We start from the raw sequence: 13,462 nt of genomic DNA on the forward strand, positions 1-13,462 counted from the left end.
CCGAATATCTTTGCTTTCGATGTAAGGAGGAAATACCAGAGGGAACTCTTACGTATCGTCTTGAATTGGCCCACGCGTTCCAGTTCGGGTATACTTCCGCCCGGGATCATTGCGATTGCTGCCGCGCTAGTCTTGTAATAGTCCGCGACATTGAGCTCTGCCCTGACTGCACCGAAGTTTTTACTGTGTCTCTAGAAGTGCTCAGGGAATTAGGCAACGCTATAGAGAACATCTGCGGGCGATACTACCTCGACGAGACCAATCCCGCTCCCGACGGCATCCTATCGCGCCGGCTAACCAACTTCTCTGTTGCACTGATCCGCTTACAGTCTAATAATCGCCCAACGTCTGGTTAAACGCAACGTTAGCCGTGTAATTCACTGAAATTTCCTGAGGACTTAATAATTCGCCGCTGACATTATCGGAGGGTTTCCCGCGGATTTGAGCAGTATAATCAGGGTTTCGTACTCCTTAATTCCTTAATTCCTTAATTCTTCCGAACCGCTGTTGGCGATTTGCCGCTCGACCGCTGGCAGCGTCGCCGAGAGACGAGCGTATTCCCGCCTTGGTCCAGTGCCACGTGGCGATTTGCTTTGGCAATCTCGCCACCGCCTGCGACGTAACATATTTCTGGTGACAGCGGTGGGATGCGTTAATCGGAGGAATCGAAAAATTTCGACACATCCTACCGACCCGCGTCATATTCGCGCTGTAGCTGTTTCTTATGCTTCGTACACCGGTAAAGGGCGAGAAAGAAACGAACATGACCACGCGCGCTCAAAAGGGAAAGCTCGCGAGCGACGACGCAGAGATGACCTCCGTAGACAGGCCGGGTGCCCCTAAAACTAAGTATACCGACAGCGAATTCGATGTCATGCAAGCCAACATGGCCAAGCGCGCCGCACAATTACAAGCCGACGCCGACGCATTACAACGGGAAAGAGAAGAAATTCGGGCGGAGAGCGCAGCGCTTCGAAGAGACCGCGCTGAAGCGGAACAGAGTCGAACCGCCGTGCGCGAGATGAATAATATGCTTGCTGCAATGCGCGCTGAATTGAATAACATTCGCCACGAAATCGAGACACGACGCGACCTACCACCGCGAAGCCCTAGCCTTCCCGCTGGGCAACGGTTCACGGAAACGCCCGCCCCTTTTGGCGAGCTGAATGAGTCGGGCACGGAACTCCCTCCCGCGCCGAAGATAACTTATCGCGAGGCGACCGAGTTCGTTCCAATTTTTGATGGTTATAACATCCCTTTGTCGAAATTCCTCGGAGCGTGCAGGCAAGCGCGCGACATCCTGCCGCCTCATTTCGAGAGACCCCTCACGCGTTTACTGGTAGCGAAATTGCGCGGCCACGCTCACTCAGCCGTCGCCGACGAACCGTGCGACACAGTGACACAACCGTCAGATTTATTAAATAGTGCCTTCGGCTCGATAAAAAGTGTTGCGCAATACCGCGGGGAATTGACCGCTGTGCACCTCAAATCGGGAGAGCATATGCTAGATTACATCGACCGCGTCAAGGAACTCCGAGCCTCCATAAGGGACGGAGAACGTCGGGCCCACGGTACGATAGATTCCGCGACGAACCGGGAGATAGACGAACTCACCGCTTCATGTTTCTGTGAGGGTCTGCCCACCCCACTACGTTTACAACTCAAACCGGAACATTTTTACCAGCCGTTCGAGGCATTTGCCGCCGCGAAGATTATAGCCAAGCGTGATGAGATAGAACGGCAGCGTTACGGAATGCCGCCCCGTCAAGGGCTGAGCCCAAACAAACAAACCCTCAGCGCAAACCGTCGTTTCCCCGAAACAGGTGCGGGGCCTAGCCTGCGCTACAGGCAGCCCGCACCGCCGGAACGACGACGCTCGCCGCCGCGACTCGACGCATACAGAGATCGCGATCGGAACTATGCACCGCGCTACCCCTCCGAGTGGGTTGAGCGCCGCGACGAAGTAAGACGAACTGCGCCGCTTTACGAGAAACGCGAATCGCCTAGATCGGGGGGAGGCGACAGAGGGCCGCGCGATTACGGATCGCAGCTTAACGATAAATGGTGCAGATATTGCAAAAATCGCGGCCATGAAATCGAGGAATGTCGGAAACGACAATATAATAACAGTCGCCTCAACGAACCGGGAAACGGTCGGGATCCGCCCCGTGGGTCGGACGCAGCGCGCGCGGATCCTCCAAGGAGTACGCGTCCGGTGAACGTCGTGGAGACGACCGAAGAAGCGTCAGGATCGCAATCTTAAATCCGCAAGAGTATTCACACGCCCCCACTAAACATTGTCCGCGCGTGGCTTAATCAAGGAAACTAATTTCATGGTCGACACAGGAGCGGCACCGAATCTAATAAAAGAGCGCTGCTTACATCCCGAGACTCCGGTATTCAAGCGCGATACAATATACCTGACTGGAATCACCGAAGGCAGGCTGGAAACTCTCGGGTCGGCTCGTATAGAATTTATGGGCCACAAGATAACCCTACACGTGGTACCTGACCATTTCCCCATCGTCCAGGAAGGAATCCTAGGATCAGAATTCCTGCGCGATAACGCCAAAATCGATTTCGGGCGAAAACAGATAGAGTGGCAAGGAATACGCCTGCCTTTTGCCCGACGGGAAACTATCGTAATACCAGGTCGCTGCCGCGCCACGTTTTGTATGAACGTCGCGAACCCAGAAATAGCAGTCGGTTATATCCCGCGACTTAGAGTCTGCGATGGGGTATACCTCGGCGAAGCGGTCGTGACTAATCGCAACGGAAGGGCATATTCGCAAATAATCAACTCGACCGAATCCGATAAAGAAATCGCCATTCCTACTATCCAACTCAAGGAGATCGAATCAATCTCACGGGACCTCCCTAGGGAAGAGTCCTCTCTTAATTGCGGGGTTATAGGAAGTAGAATCCAGGAAGTAGAATCGAATTCAGAAAGAATCTCAGCGATTCGAATGCTCCTTCGTTTAGAGCACCTCAGTCAGGTGGAGACAGAGCATGTCGGTAGGCTCATCGAAAAAAACCCAGATCTTTTCCAGCTCCCTTCCGATCACCTCGGGTACACAGACGCTACTGCTCACGCGATTACGACGACGGATAACCAACCCGTCAATACAAAGCAGTATCGATTCCCGCCTATACACAAAGAGGAAATTACTAAGCAAGTAAACGAGCTACTAAAAAACGACGTAATCTGTCCCTCCAATTCCCCGTACAATTCCCCTCTGTGGATTGTTCCTAAGAAACCGGATTCGAAAGGTAATAAACGATGGCGCATGGTCATAGATTACAGAGCGCTCAACGAGAAAACAATAGGCGACGCGTACCCCCTCCCCAACATAACCGAAATCCTAGATCAACTGGGAAGCGCGAAATATTTTAGCATTTTCGATCTAGCGTCGGGTTTCCATCAAATACCGATGCATAAGTCGGACGCGCCGAAAACGGCTTTCTCCACGCCTTTCGGGCACTATGAATTTAAACGCATGCCGTTCGGGTTAAAAAACGCCCCGGCGACCTTTCAGCGACTTATGGATCAGGTGTTGAGCGGCCTCCAAGGAACCGAGGTATTCGTGTACCTCGACGATATTGTGGTATATGCTAGCTCACTGCGAGAGCATGAAATAAAATTTAATAAGCTGGCCGAAAGATTGAGAGGCGCGAAGCTCCGCCTCCAGCCTGACAAATGCGAATTTCTGCGGAAAGAGGTCACATATCTGGGCCACGTAATCGGAGAAGACGGGGTGAAGCCTGACCCGAAAAAAATTCACGCCGTTGAAAATTTTCCGCGCCCCCATACCGCGAAAAACATTAAACAATTTCTCGGACTCGCGGGTTACTATCGGAGATTCATACCGAACTTCTCGAAAACAGCTAAACCTCTGACGGACTTATTAAAAAAGGAGGTACCGTTCGGATGGGGCGATCCACAGGAAAACGCGTTCGCGCAGCTTAAACACGCCCTATGCACGGAACCCCTTCTCCAATATCCCGACTTTTCTCAACAATTCGTCGTAACTACAGACGCCTCCAAGTTCGCGATCGGCGGAATCCTCAGTCAGGGACCGCTTGGCAAGGATCTCCCTATCGCATACGCGTCCCGATTACTAAACCCGCCGGAACAGAACTACTCCACGATCGAAAAGGAATTGCTCGCTATAGTTTATTGCGTAAATTACTTTAGATCATATTTATACGGAAGAAGATTCCAGCTCGTCACCGACCACAAACCCTTGACATGGTTGCATTCGGTTAAGGACCCCACGTCACGATTAGTCAGATGGCGATTAAAATTAGCCGAATACGAATACGAAGTTATGTATCGAGCCGGCAAAACTAATGTAAACGCAGACGCGCTGTCACGAAACCCCGCTTTTCCCGTCCTTCCCCTCGAGAGCACATCGAATATCGCGAGACGGAACGATAGCGAGCCCGAGGAAGATTCGTCAACCGACGACGATACCGAAATCCGCCCCCACGTCGTCACTTCCGACGAGGACGTCGACAGTGACACCAGCGAAGAATCTCTATTTAACGCGAATAACGCTCCGTTTCAATTCCATCACGCGAAAGTGAAGGAAATCGTAGATAACTTTACGAGTAGAAGCGACAACCTGGTGGTATTCGTGAGCGTCCAAGGTGAACCTTGCGATTTAGGGGCTCGGATGCTCAGCCAACAGGGACTACTGCCTAAATTGCGGGACGTCATGCTGAACAGGGCAAACGTCACGCAAAGCGGCAAACGGCGAATTATTGCATTGCCGATTGAAGTAAATGTCTCCGCGATAACCACGCTAGAAAGTATTAGAGAGGCCGTGGTGTCACTACTCGACGTCACGAACGAACTCGACATACGGTCCATATCTGTCTGCAAGGGGGATGCGAGTGGAGTACCGTGGAGGAAAATAGAAAAGGTTATTCGCGACGCATTTTGGAACCAAGATATAGAAATATCGATATGCGGTAATAAAATCACTGTTCCACCCCCCGAAGATAGAATCCGCTTGATCGAGGAATATCACGCGTCCGCAATAGGAGGCCATAAAGGCATAAACAAAACATGCGCGCGCCTCAAATCGCGGTACAATTGGCCTAGACTGAAGGAAGAAGTAACGCGGTTCATAAATAATTGCGAAGGCTGCCAGTTAAAAAAATTGGTTAGAGTAAAGACCCGATAGCCCATGATTCTAACGGATACACCCGACAAAGCGTTTGATAAGATATCTATGGATATCATGGGGCCGCTCCCCACCACTCGCAAGGACCACTCGTACATATTTACTATACAAGATCTCTTGACGAAGTATTCACTAGCTATCCCCCTCAAGGGGATCTCGGCTATCGACGTGGCCGACGCTTTCGTAAACGAATTCATTTGCGTGCATGGTGCCCCGCGAGCGGTACTAACGGACCAAGGGTCTCATTTTCTAAATTCTTTAATGCGCAACATAGCTCGCAAATTCAGAATTAAACAGTGTAAGACCACTGCGTACCACCCTCAGTCCAATGGCTCCGTGGAGCGCTCGCACCATGTACTTTGGGAGTACTTGAAACAATTTGTCAATGACCACCACGATTGGGACGAATATCTAAAATTAGCTAGTTTTTCTTACAACACGAGCGTACATGAGGGAACGAAGTTCACCCCTCACGAATTGGTCTACGGGAGCGTCGCGCGTACTCCCGAAAGCGATCCCTTCCCCGAGGACGAGCGCGACGAAAGCTACGCTGGCTACTTACTCGAACTAAATGCGAAAATAAGCGAATCCCAGAGAGCCGCGCGTCGTAACCTGAATGCCGCGAAGGTTAGATCAAAGCGATACTATGATAAAAGGATTAAGGCATGCAACTTTGAAGCGGGAGACCAGGTGTACATGCTTAAAGAACCTGTGAGAAATAAATTAAGTCCACAATACACCGGTCCCTACAAAATAGCGGACGTGCTAAGTAATAATAATGTTAAATTAGAGATAAGGCCAGGTAAATTGCGTATTATCCATATGGACAAACTGAAGAAGGCGGGGAATCGGAGCCCCACCACACGCCGTGCCCCACCACAACCAGAGCCGGGGGCGAGCGAGCAACCAAGCGGCAGTCGACACATGTCACCCCTTGAAGAAACATGGAGCCACAACGAATCTTAACGCTTTTACTGTTCCCGACGCTCAGCTTTGGCTTGACGGGCTATGACTGCGGAGGCAGCGGACTCAATATCACAACCTTGTCGCTGCTGGACGTCGGCGCCTGTAATGTCGAGGATATGGAGCCAGCGAGCACGGAGACGTACGTACAACTCATGCAGAGTTCCGATTTCGAGAGCTTGCCAATAATTCAATGCCGAATTGAAATCGACCGGACCATATACTACTGCGGCATGCACTCGCACATATCAATTGTATCCGACGGTCGAAAGGTGTACATCAAAGAGATCGGCTGGCAAACCTGCCAGAAAATCCACGAGACTGGAACTCTCGCGCTGGGAACCGCCTTCGTGGATAGATTGATTGTAAACGCCACGAATCATAGGAGCGTCACTATGGCTGGACAAACGCACGCTGACGGCCGTTGTTCCGGAACGCAGTACACGGACGGATTCGGAGCATGGGAGAGCGTGGTAGTACAAGCATCCTTAAAGGTGGTATTGAGGACGTTTGAAGCACCATTCAAACGGTCAGCGAACTCATTAAATCTGCCATCTGGAACGCGCTGCCCCGTGCAACTGGGGAGCTGCGCCGATTTCGACGGTACGGAAACCTTCTGGAAAACACCGTCCGACGACAGCTGCCACTTCAACCAGTACGATATACTTTACGAGGGTATGGCCATAAAACTGTCGCCGAAGCCCAAACAAACTGCCCCAGTGGTATATACAGTGACCACCGGAGATACAACGTTCGCCTTGACAAAAACGACGGAATTCAACCTATGTGGCTATCGACTTTTCCAGACCGAGCACCCAAAGCTTGTTATATTGGAAACACAGCGAGGACGCACGTTCAAATCTAAGTCACAGATCTCAGTTAACAACTTAGATATATTCTCCTATGTGAATTCGAAATTCGTTTACGTGGAGAAACACGTGAAAACGCAACTTACCAGGCTTTACCACGACATTATGGAGCAGAAATGTGCATTAGAGCGTCAGATCCTCCAGAATGCGCTCTCATTGGCAACTATAGCCCCAGACGAAATGGCCTTCCGGATAATGAAAGCCCCTGGATACACGGCGGTCACAGCCGGAGAAGTCATCCATATTGTCCAATGCGTCCCAGTAGAATGCAAGCTGCGACATACCGAAGAGTGTTACAACGAGTTGCCAGTTACCTACCGCAATTCGTCACACTTTTTATTGCCACGCACCAGAATTCTGACCAGGACAGGAACACACAAAGACTGCAACGAGTTGCTTCCTGGCATGTACAAACTACACGGCAGTTGGTACCGAGTAGGCCTGAAGCCGATCGAGTCGCTTCCTCCGCCGACGATCCAGCCGCTTTCTACCCCCACGTGGAAATACGTCAGTCCGGACGCACTCGCCACCAGTGGAATCTACTCCGCGGACGATCTGAACCGACTGCGAGACCACATAATGTTCCCAGTCGAAAAGCCGTCTATGCTGAATACAATAGCGCGAGGGGCCTTAGGACAGGACGTCCCGAGCGGGAGTATTTCCTTGATGAATCTTCTCGACGAAAAGTCTTTAGATCGGATCGCTGAAAGCACAGGGAAGCGATTATGGCAAGGATTTATTACGTTTGGCTCGGCCAGCGCAGGAGTCTTGGCGTTATTCGTGATAGCCAGACTTATCAAGTTGGTGATCGATACAATCATCCACGGATACGCGTTGCACAGAATATACGGATGGAGCCTTCATATATTGGGAGCAGTATGGTCCTCGGTCACTAACCTTTTGCTGCATATGGGTAACCCAGCAACAAAAACCGACTCGCCTAGCAGGGAACGCCTCATGCCAATAGCTCAGAGCTCGACAGAAGACACACCGACGGCGCCCGAAATCGCCCCTAGTGCTGAAAAGGAAAAGTTTAGTGAGCATGTGCGGTCATACAGTGAACTCCAAAAATACTTACGCGAGGACGTAGTATAGAGACAAATAAGTGCGATAACTAATTACAAGCGTTAGAATATAAGACGAATAAACATAAGTAAAATAATTGTAGCTCAAACCTTCTGCAACTCAACCTCTAGTAGAGCAGGGGAAATGCACGGCACCTGGCCCTGCATTTCTTCTTAGGGGGGGAGGTGTAACATCAGGAGAGCCAACGTAAAAATTTCTTTTCTTCCCCTTTTCCCACCTGCGCAGAAGCGCCACTATTCAAGCCAAAGTTGGCAACAACCGGCTCTCCTGCCGTTGACATATCGCGCGTTGCGCCTTACCGCCAGTGAATATACACTGTAATAAATATAAGTAATAAAATTAAATAATAATAATAAATAAATCACGCTAACAATGAACCTAAATAATTGTAAAATTATTAATACTACAATAAGACTCGCGTTGCTGTTGCGCATCATCTCCAGTCAGCCGCGCGCTGATTGGCCGACCAACGACCATTATAGATATGTGCGTCTGGTCTAGCTTTATAGGCTATGACCGTCGCGAGCGCCACGTGCTTTGGCGTACCCACGCCATCCGCCATCTTGCGCCACGTGCTTTGGCGTACCCACGCCATCCGCCATCTTGCGCCGCGTGCTTTGGCGTGCCCACTCCATCCGCCATCTTGCGCCACGTGCGTTGGCGTACCCACGCTACCGCCACGTTGCGCAACAGCGCCGCCGCAGGCACGCGTTACAACGCGCGGCCATGCTCGTTCACTCTTGTACGCGCCGTCGAGTAGTACACATCGTGCGAGTGTCAATCCAAATCCAATCCCAATTCCAATTCTAATTTTAAGTCAATTCTATTTCGTCTCAATCTAGTTAAGTTAATTAAGTGATCATTTGTATTCTAAATTTTGTATTGCTCTAAATTTAACCAAGTGTTACGCGAGTGTAATTCGATTCATGAATATTTGAATATAGTAAGTACAGTGTATTCGCCACGTGTCATTCATTGCATCATCCTTCCTATCGCCGCGAGAAATCGGAAGTGTTCGCGAGGCTAAAGAGGCAACGGGCATTAACAACTCAAACCTTATTTTACCGAATAATTAGCAGTTAAAGCGAGAATTCCAATCGTTTCCGGGGGCAAGGTGTTGTGCGTTATCCGCACTTACCACGAAGGAAACATTGGACTTCGAGCACGCGGTAATTCTAATCTTTTAATTAAATACAATATACGCCTGGAGCCTCTGCCGAATGCCTAAAGCACGGAGGAATCGCGCGGGTCGTAACAACGCACTTCGGCGGCTTGAATACGACCTCCACGTGGCCGCGATTTACGATCATAACGCGATCATCGGCGAGGAAGTGAGTTACGACGGCGAGTACGAACTTCTCGTGCACGACCGCCTCTGGAGCGCCTTACCGGCCCCGTCCACCCCCGTAGCAGCTTACCAGGGAAGCAGTTTCGGACCACGCATCTCCCTCGAGGAGTATCTGCGCAGAGCGGACACCGAAAGGTAGGTGAAAATCATACATCAAGTTTTATTCCCGATTGCTTTCGCGTTCCCATCTTGCATACGTTTCAGTAAAATATAGAGTATAAAGGAATTAGACGTGAATGAATATAAGAGTACTCGCGTTCAAGATTCTTTCGGGTTGCGTCACTCGTTTTGTTCGCGTCGACCGACCGTCGCATAGTTGCATCGCCCGACCGGAAGGGTTTTACGACCGACCCTTTTTTGCCGCCCTTGCCACTTTCTCCTAAGGCATGTAGGGTTTTGAGCCGGTTTATCGCTACGCACGGAAATATTCCAGTTTCGTAATATCATTTTAGTATTGAATATTCGCCGCGTAATATTAATTCCCGTTATTTGACGTAATGTGCCCGCCTTGCTTTCTCGAGCCACGAGATTCGCGCACTCACCCGGCCGCCGTATACAGATACCGTAGGAGCACGGTGCGTTGCCTTACCACGTTCGGATATCGACGCGTGGACGACGCTATCGCCGAGTTACTCCCTAATAGTGCCGAATATCTTTGCTTTCGATGTAAGGAGGAAATACCAGAGGGAACTCTTACGTATCGTCTTGAATTGGCCCACGCGTTCCAGTTCGGGTATACTTCCGCCCGGGATCATTGCGATTGCTGCCGCGCTAGTCTTATAATAGTCCGCGACATTGAGCTCTGCCCTGACTGCACCGAAGTTTTTACTGTGTCTCTAGAAGTGCTCAGGGAATTAGGCAACGCTATAGAGAACATCTGCGGGCGATACTACCTCGACGAGACCAATCCCGCTCCCGACGGCATCCTATCGCGCCGGCTAACCAATTTCTCTGTTGCACTGATCCGCTTACAGTCTAATAATCGCCCAACGTCTGGTTAAACGCAACGTTAGCCGTGTAATTCACTGAAATTTCCTGAGGACTTAATAATTCGCCGCTGACATTATCGGAGGGGTTCCCGCGGATTTGAGCAGTATAATCAGGGTTTCGTACTCCTTAATTCCTTAATTCCTTAATTCTTCCGAACCGCTGTTGGCGATTTGCCGCTCGATCGCTGGCAGCGTCGCCGAGAGGCGAGCGTATTCCCGCCTTGGTCCAGTGCCACGTTGCGATTTGCTTTGGCAATCTCGCCACCTCCTGCGACGTAACAATATAGCTAGCTTCCGGGTGGTGAATAATCGCGGCGTGTCATCATTCGAGCGAGCACAGGGTAAGTCTATTATAGACCTGTGTCTCGTGCCTAGTGATTCCCCTCGGAAGTTCATAAGATGTACGGTGGACAACGTTAACTACTCGTTTTCGGACCACAACTATCTATCTTTACTAGAATATTACGAAGTCGCGTTCCAGAGAGTCCTATACAAGGTGTGCTGTCAGATGTTGGAGCCTCACTAAGGTTGACAAGGAAAAGTTTGAAAGGGCCTTTTCCTTTTCCTCGTCTTTCGACATGGCCGGCCGGACTGGTCTGAACGCGGACCAGTTTGCGAGACGGATTATGGAAGATATCTCTTCCACATGCGATGCCTCCATGCCCAGGATTAAAACTAACCATCAAAGGAGGGTCTATTGGTGGTCCGACGAAATTGCGACTTTGCGTTCCGTTTGCATCAGGGCAAGGAGACTCTACAACCCGAGCGAGAAGGAGGAAGAATCCATCCGAAGATTTGGATGATTTGCGCCATTCCTTCGTCAGAAGTATGAGGGCAGTAAAGATTGCGATCCCAACAAGCGGCATGGAACGATCTCATTGGCGAAATAGACAGAGATCCGTGAGGTCGCCCTTATATCATAGTAATGAAGCGTGTTAGACTTCGGGAGTCCTTGGTTCCGGTGGATTATCTTCCAATGCCTCGCATCGGAGACATCGTCCGCCTGCTCTTCCCTGACAGGAGTAGGATCGCGTGGCGAAAGTCCAGAGTCGTCGGTTGCGTCCCGGATGTTACTGGTGTCGAGGTGGACTTGGCGCTCAAAAAGTCCTGCTTCCGCAGAGCGGCTCCGGGCTTAGACGGCATCTCGGCTGCTATCGCCTCTCTGGCTCACCTTCGTCTACCATCGCTGCCTGATCGCTTGCTTCTCCAGGTGCCTTAGCGAAGGCGTATTCCCTGCGTTGTGGAAGCGTGCGAGGCTGGTCCTCATTCGCAAACCCGGTAAAGAGGACGATTTGCCTTCCTTGTTCTGGCCTATCTGCTTGCTCAGCGATATGAACAAGATTCTGGAGCGCATTATCGCGAATAGGATTTTGATCCACTTGCGATCCCTTCCGAATAGCGGTTTGAACCCTAATCAATACGGGTTTAGGGTCGAGAAATCGACGTGCGATACGATCATTAGAATACGCGATATTGTCGATGGGTACACTGTCGAGGGTAAGCTGAGTCTGGCTATCAATATCGATATTAAAAACGCGTTTAATTCATTGCCCTGAAACTGTATTGTCGAGGCTTTGAATAACAAGGAGGTTCCTTCTTATCTTGTAAATATTATTATGGACTACTTTTGTCTAATCGATCGATCGTTGCGGTCAAGAGCAATGGAGTGTCGCGCACTTACGCGATGTCGTGTGGTGTTCCCCAGGGTTCCGTCTTGGGTCCTCTCCTGTGGATTATCGCGTACGACTCTATATTGAGTGTGAGTCTTCCCAGGGGTGTTCACGCCATTTGCTTTGCCGACGACACTCTGTTGCTCGTGGCTGCTGAAAATAGAGACGTGTTGTATAATAAAGCGAACATCGTTTGCGAGGTAATCCTGCAACACATCAAGGGTTTGGAGGTCTCCCCGCATAAGACTAAGGCTATGCTCTTTCTACCGAGGTACGTCAAATCGGAACCTTTCCGATTCATATTTGACTCCGTTACAATCGTAACTAAAGAATCGATGAAATATCTGGGAGTAGTCATCGATGATCGGCGATTCTCCGAGCACCTGAGTAGCGTAGCGTTGAAGGCGGGGAAGTTTCTGAACGCTCTTAGCTCGTTAATGCCCAATCTCCGTGGGCCATCGATCAATAAGCGTATGTTGTACGGGAGCGTCGTGCATTCCGTTATGCTGTATGCGGCTCCAGTGTGGGCTTCGGATCGCGTTTTCAGCAAAAGGAACCTGCGGCTGATTCATAGAGTGCAGCGTCGACTAGCTATTAGGGTGACGTCATCTTACCGTACGGTTTCCTTTGTCACAGCTACCCTGCTGGCTAGGATCCCTCCTTTTCGGTTGATGGCTGAAAATCGAAAATACGTGTACAATACGATTTCGCAAATTGAACGTCGCAATGGTTGTGCTATCTCGAACAAAGCTTGGCTATTAAGGCGAAGGGAAACGAACTGATGTACAACATGTAGCGAGCGCACATCGAGGGGATGGGCCCCGAGGATCTCGCTCCTCGCACTAGGGGGATTATCTTGCCTCACTTTGTCGAGTGGATGTCGCGAGATTTTGGCGGGTTGACGTTTAGACTGACGCAACTCCTTACGGGCTATGGCTCTTTTAGCGTATATCTTAAGAGAATAGGTAGATACTACTCGGATGGTTGCGAACATTGCGAGTTTGGGATCGACGACGCGTCTCACACGTTGGCCGATTGCGAGGCGTGGTCCTTCTTACGGGATGTTCTTGTGACTAGCGTAGGTCGGGCTTTGAACGACGAAACAATCGCTTCGATACTGTTTTCCAGCGAGGATAAATGGAAGCTCGTTGCTTCTTTCGCGGAAGATGTTATGTTTGTTAAGGAGTGTGCGGAGAGAGCGAGACAACGGGGTTCTCCATCGGACGGATAGCGCCGCGAGACTCATCGTCTTTGAGCCGCGGTGTTCCCTGTTCCGGTGGGTGAGATTGGCCTTCCCGCATGGTCAATCGCATTGCCCGTATTATGCGTATCCTGTATTGCACTTTGT

The 13,462-nt window shown here is 50.4% G+C and overlaps 1 protein-coding gene across 1 annotated transcript; it reads left to right on the forward strand.

The window, feature by feature from the left end:
- Nucleotides 1-6,002: 6,002 nt before the first annotated feature.
- LOC148936834 (uncharacterized) lies at nt 6,003-8,272 on the forward strand. The gene has a single exon (XM_089076683.1). It carries the CDS (start codon nt 6,134-6,136, stop codon nt 8,114-8,116), a length of 1,983 nt encoding a protein of 660 aa, XP_088932809.1. The 5' UTR covers nt 6,003-6,133; the 3' UTR covers nt 8,117-8,272.
- Nucleotides 8,273-13,462: the final 5,190 nt, after the last annotated feature.

This window comes from Pogonomyrmex barbatus, unplaced genomic scaffold (genome assembly GCF_055798465.1).
Source record: "Pogonomyrmex barbatus isolate J1 unplaced genomic scaffold, ASM5579846v1 scaffold2, whole genome shotgun sequence".
NCBI classification, from domain to species: Eukaryota; Metazoa; Arthropoda; class Insecta; order Hymenoptera; family Formicidae; genus Pogonomyrmex; species Pogonomyrmex barbatus.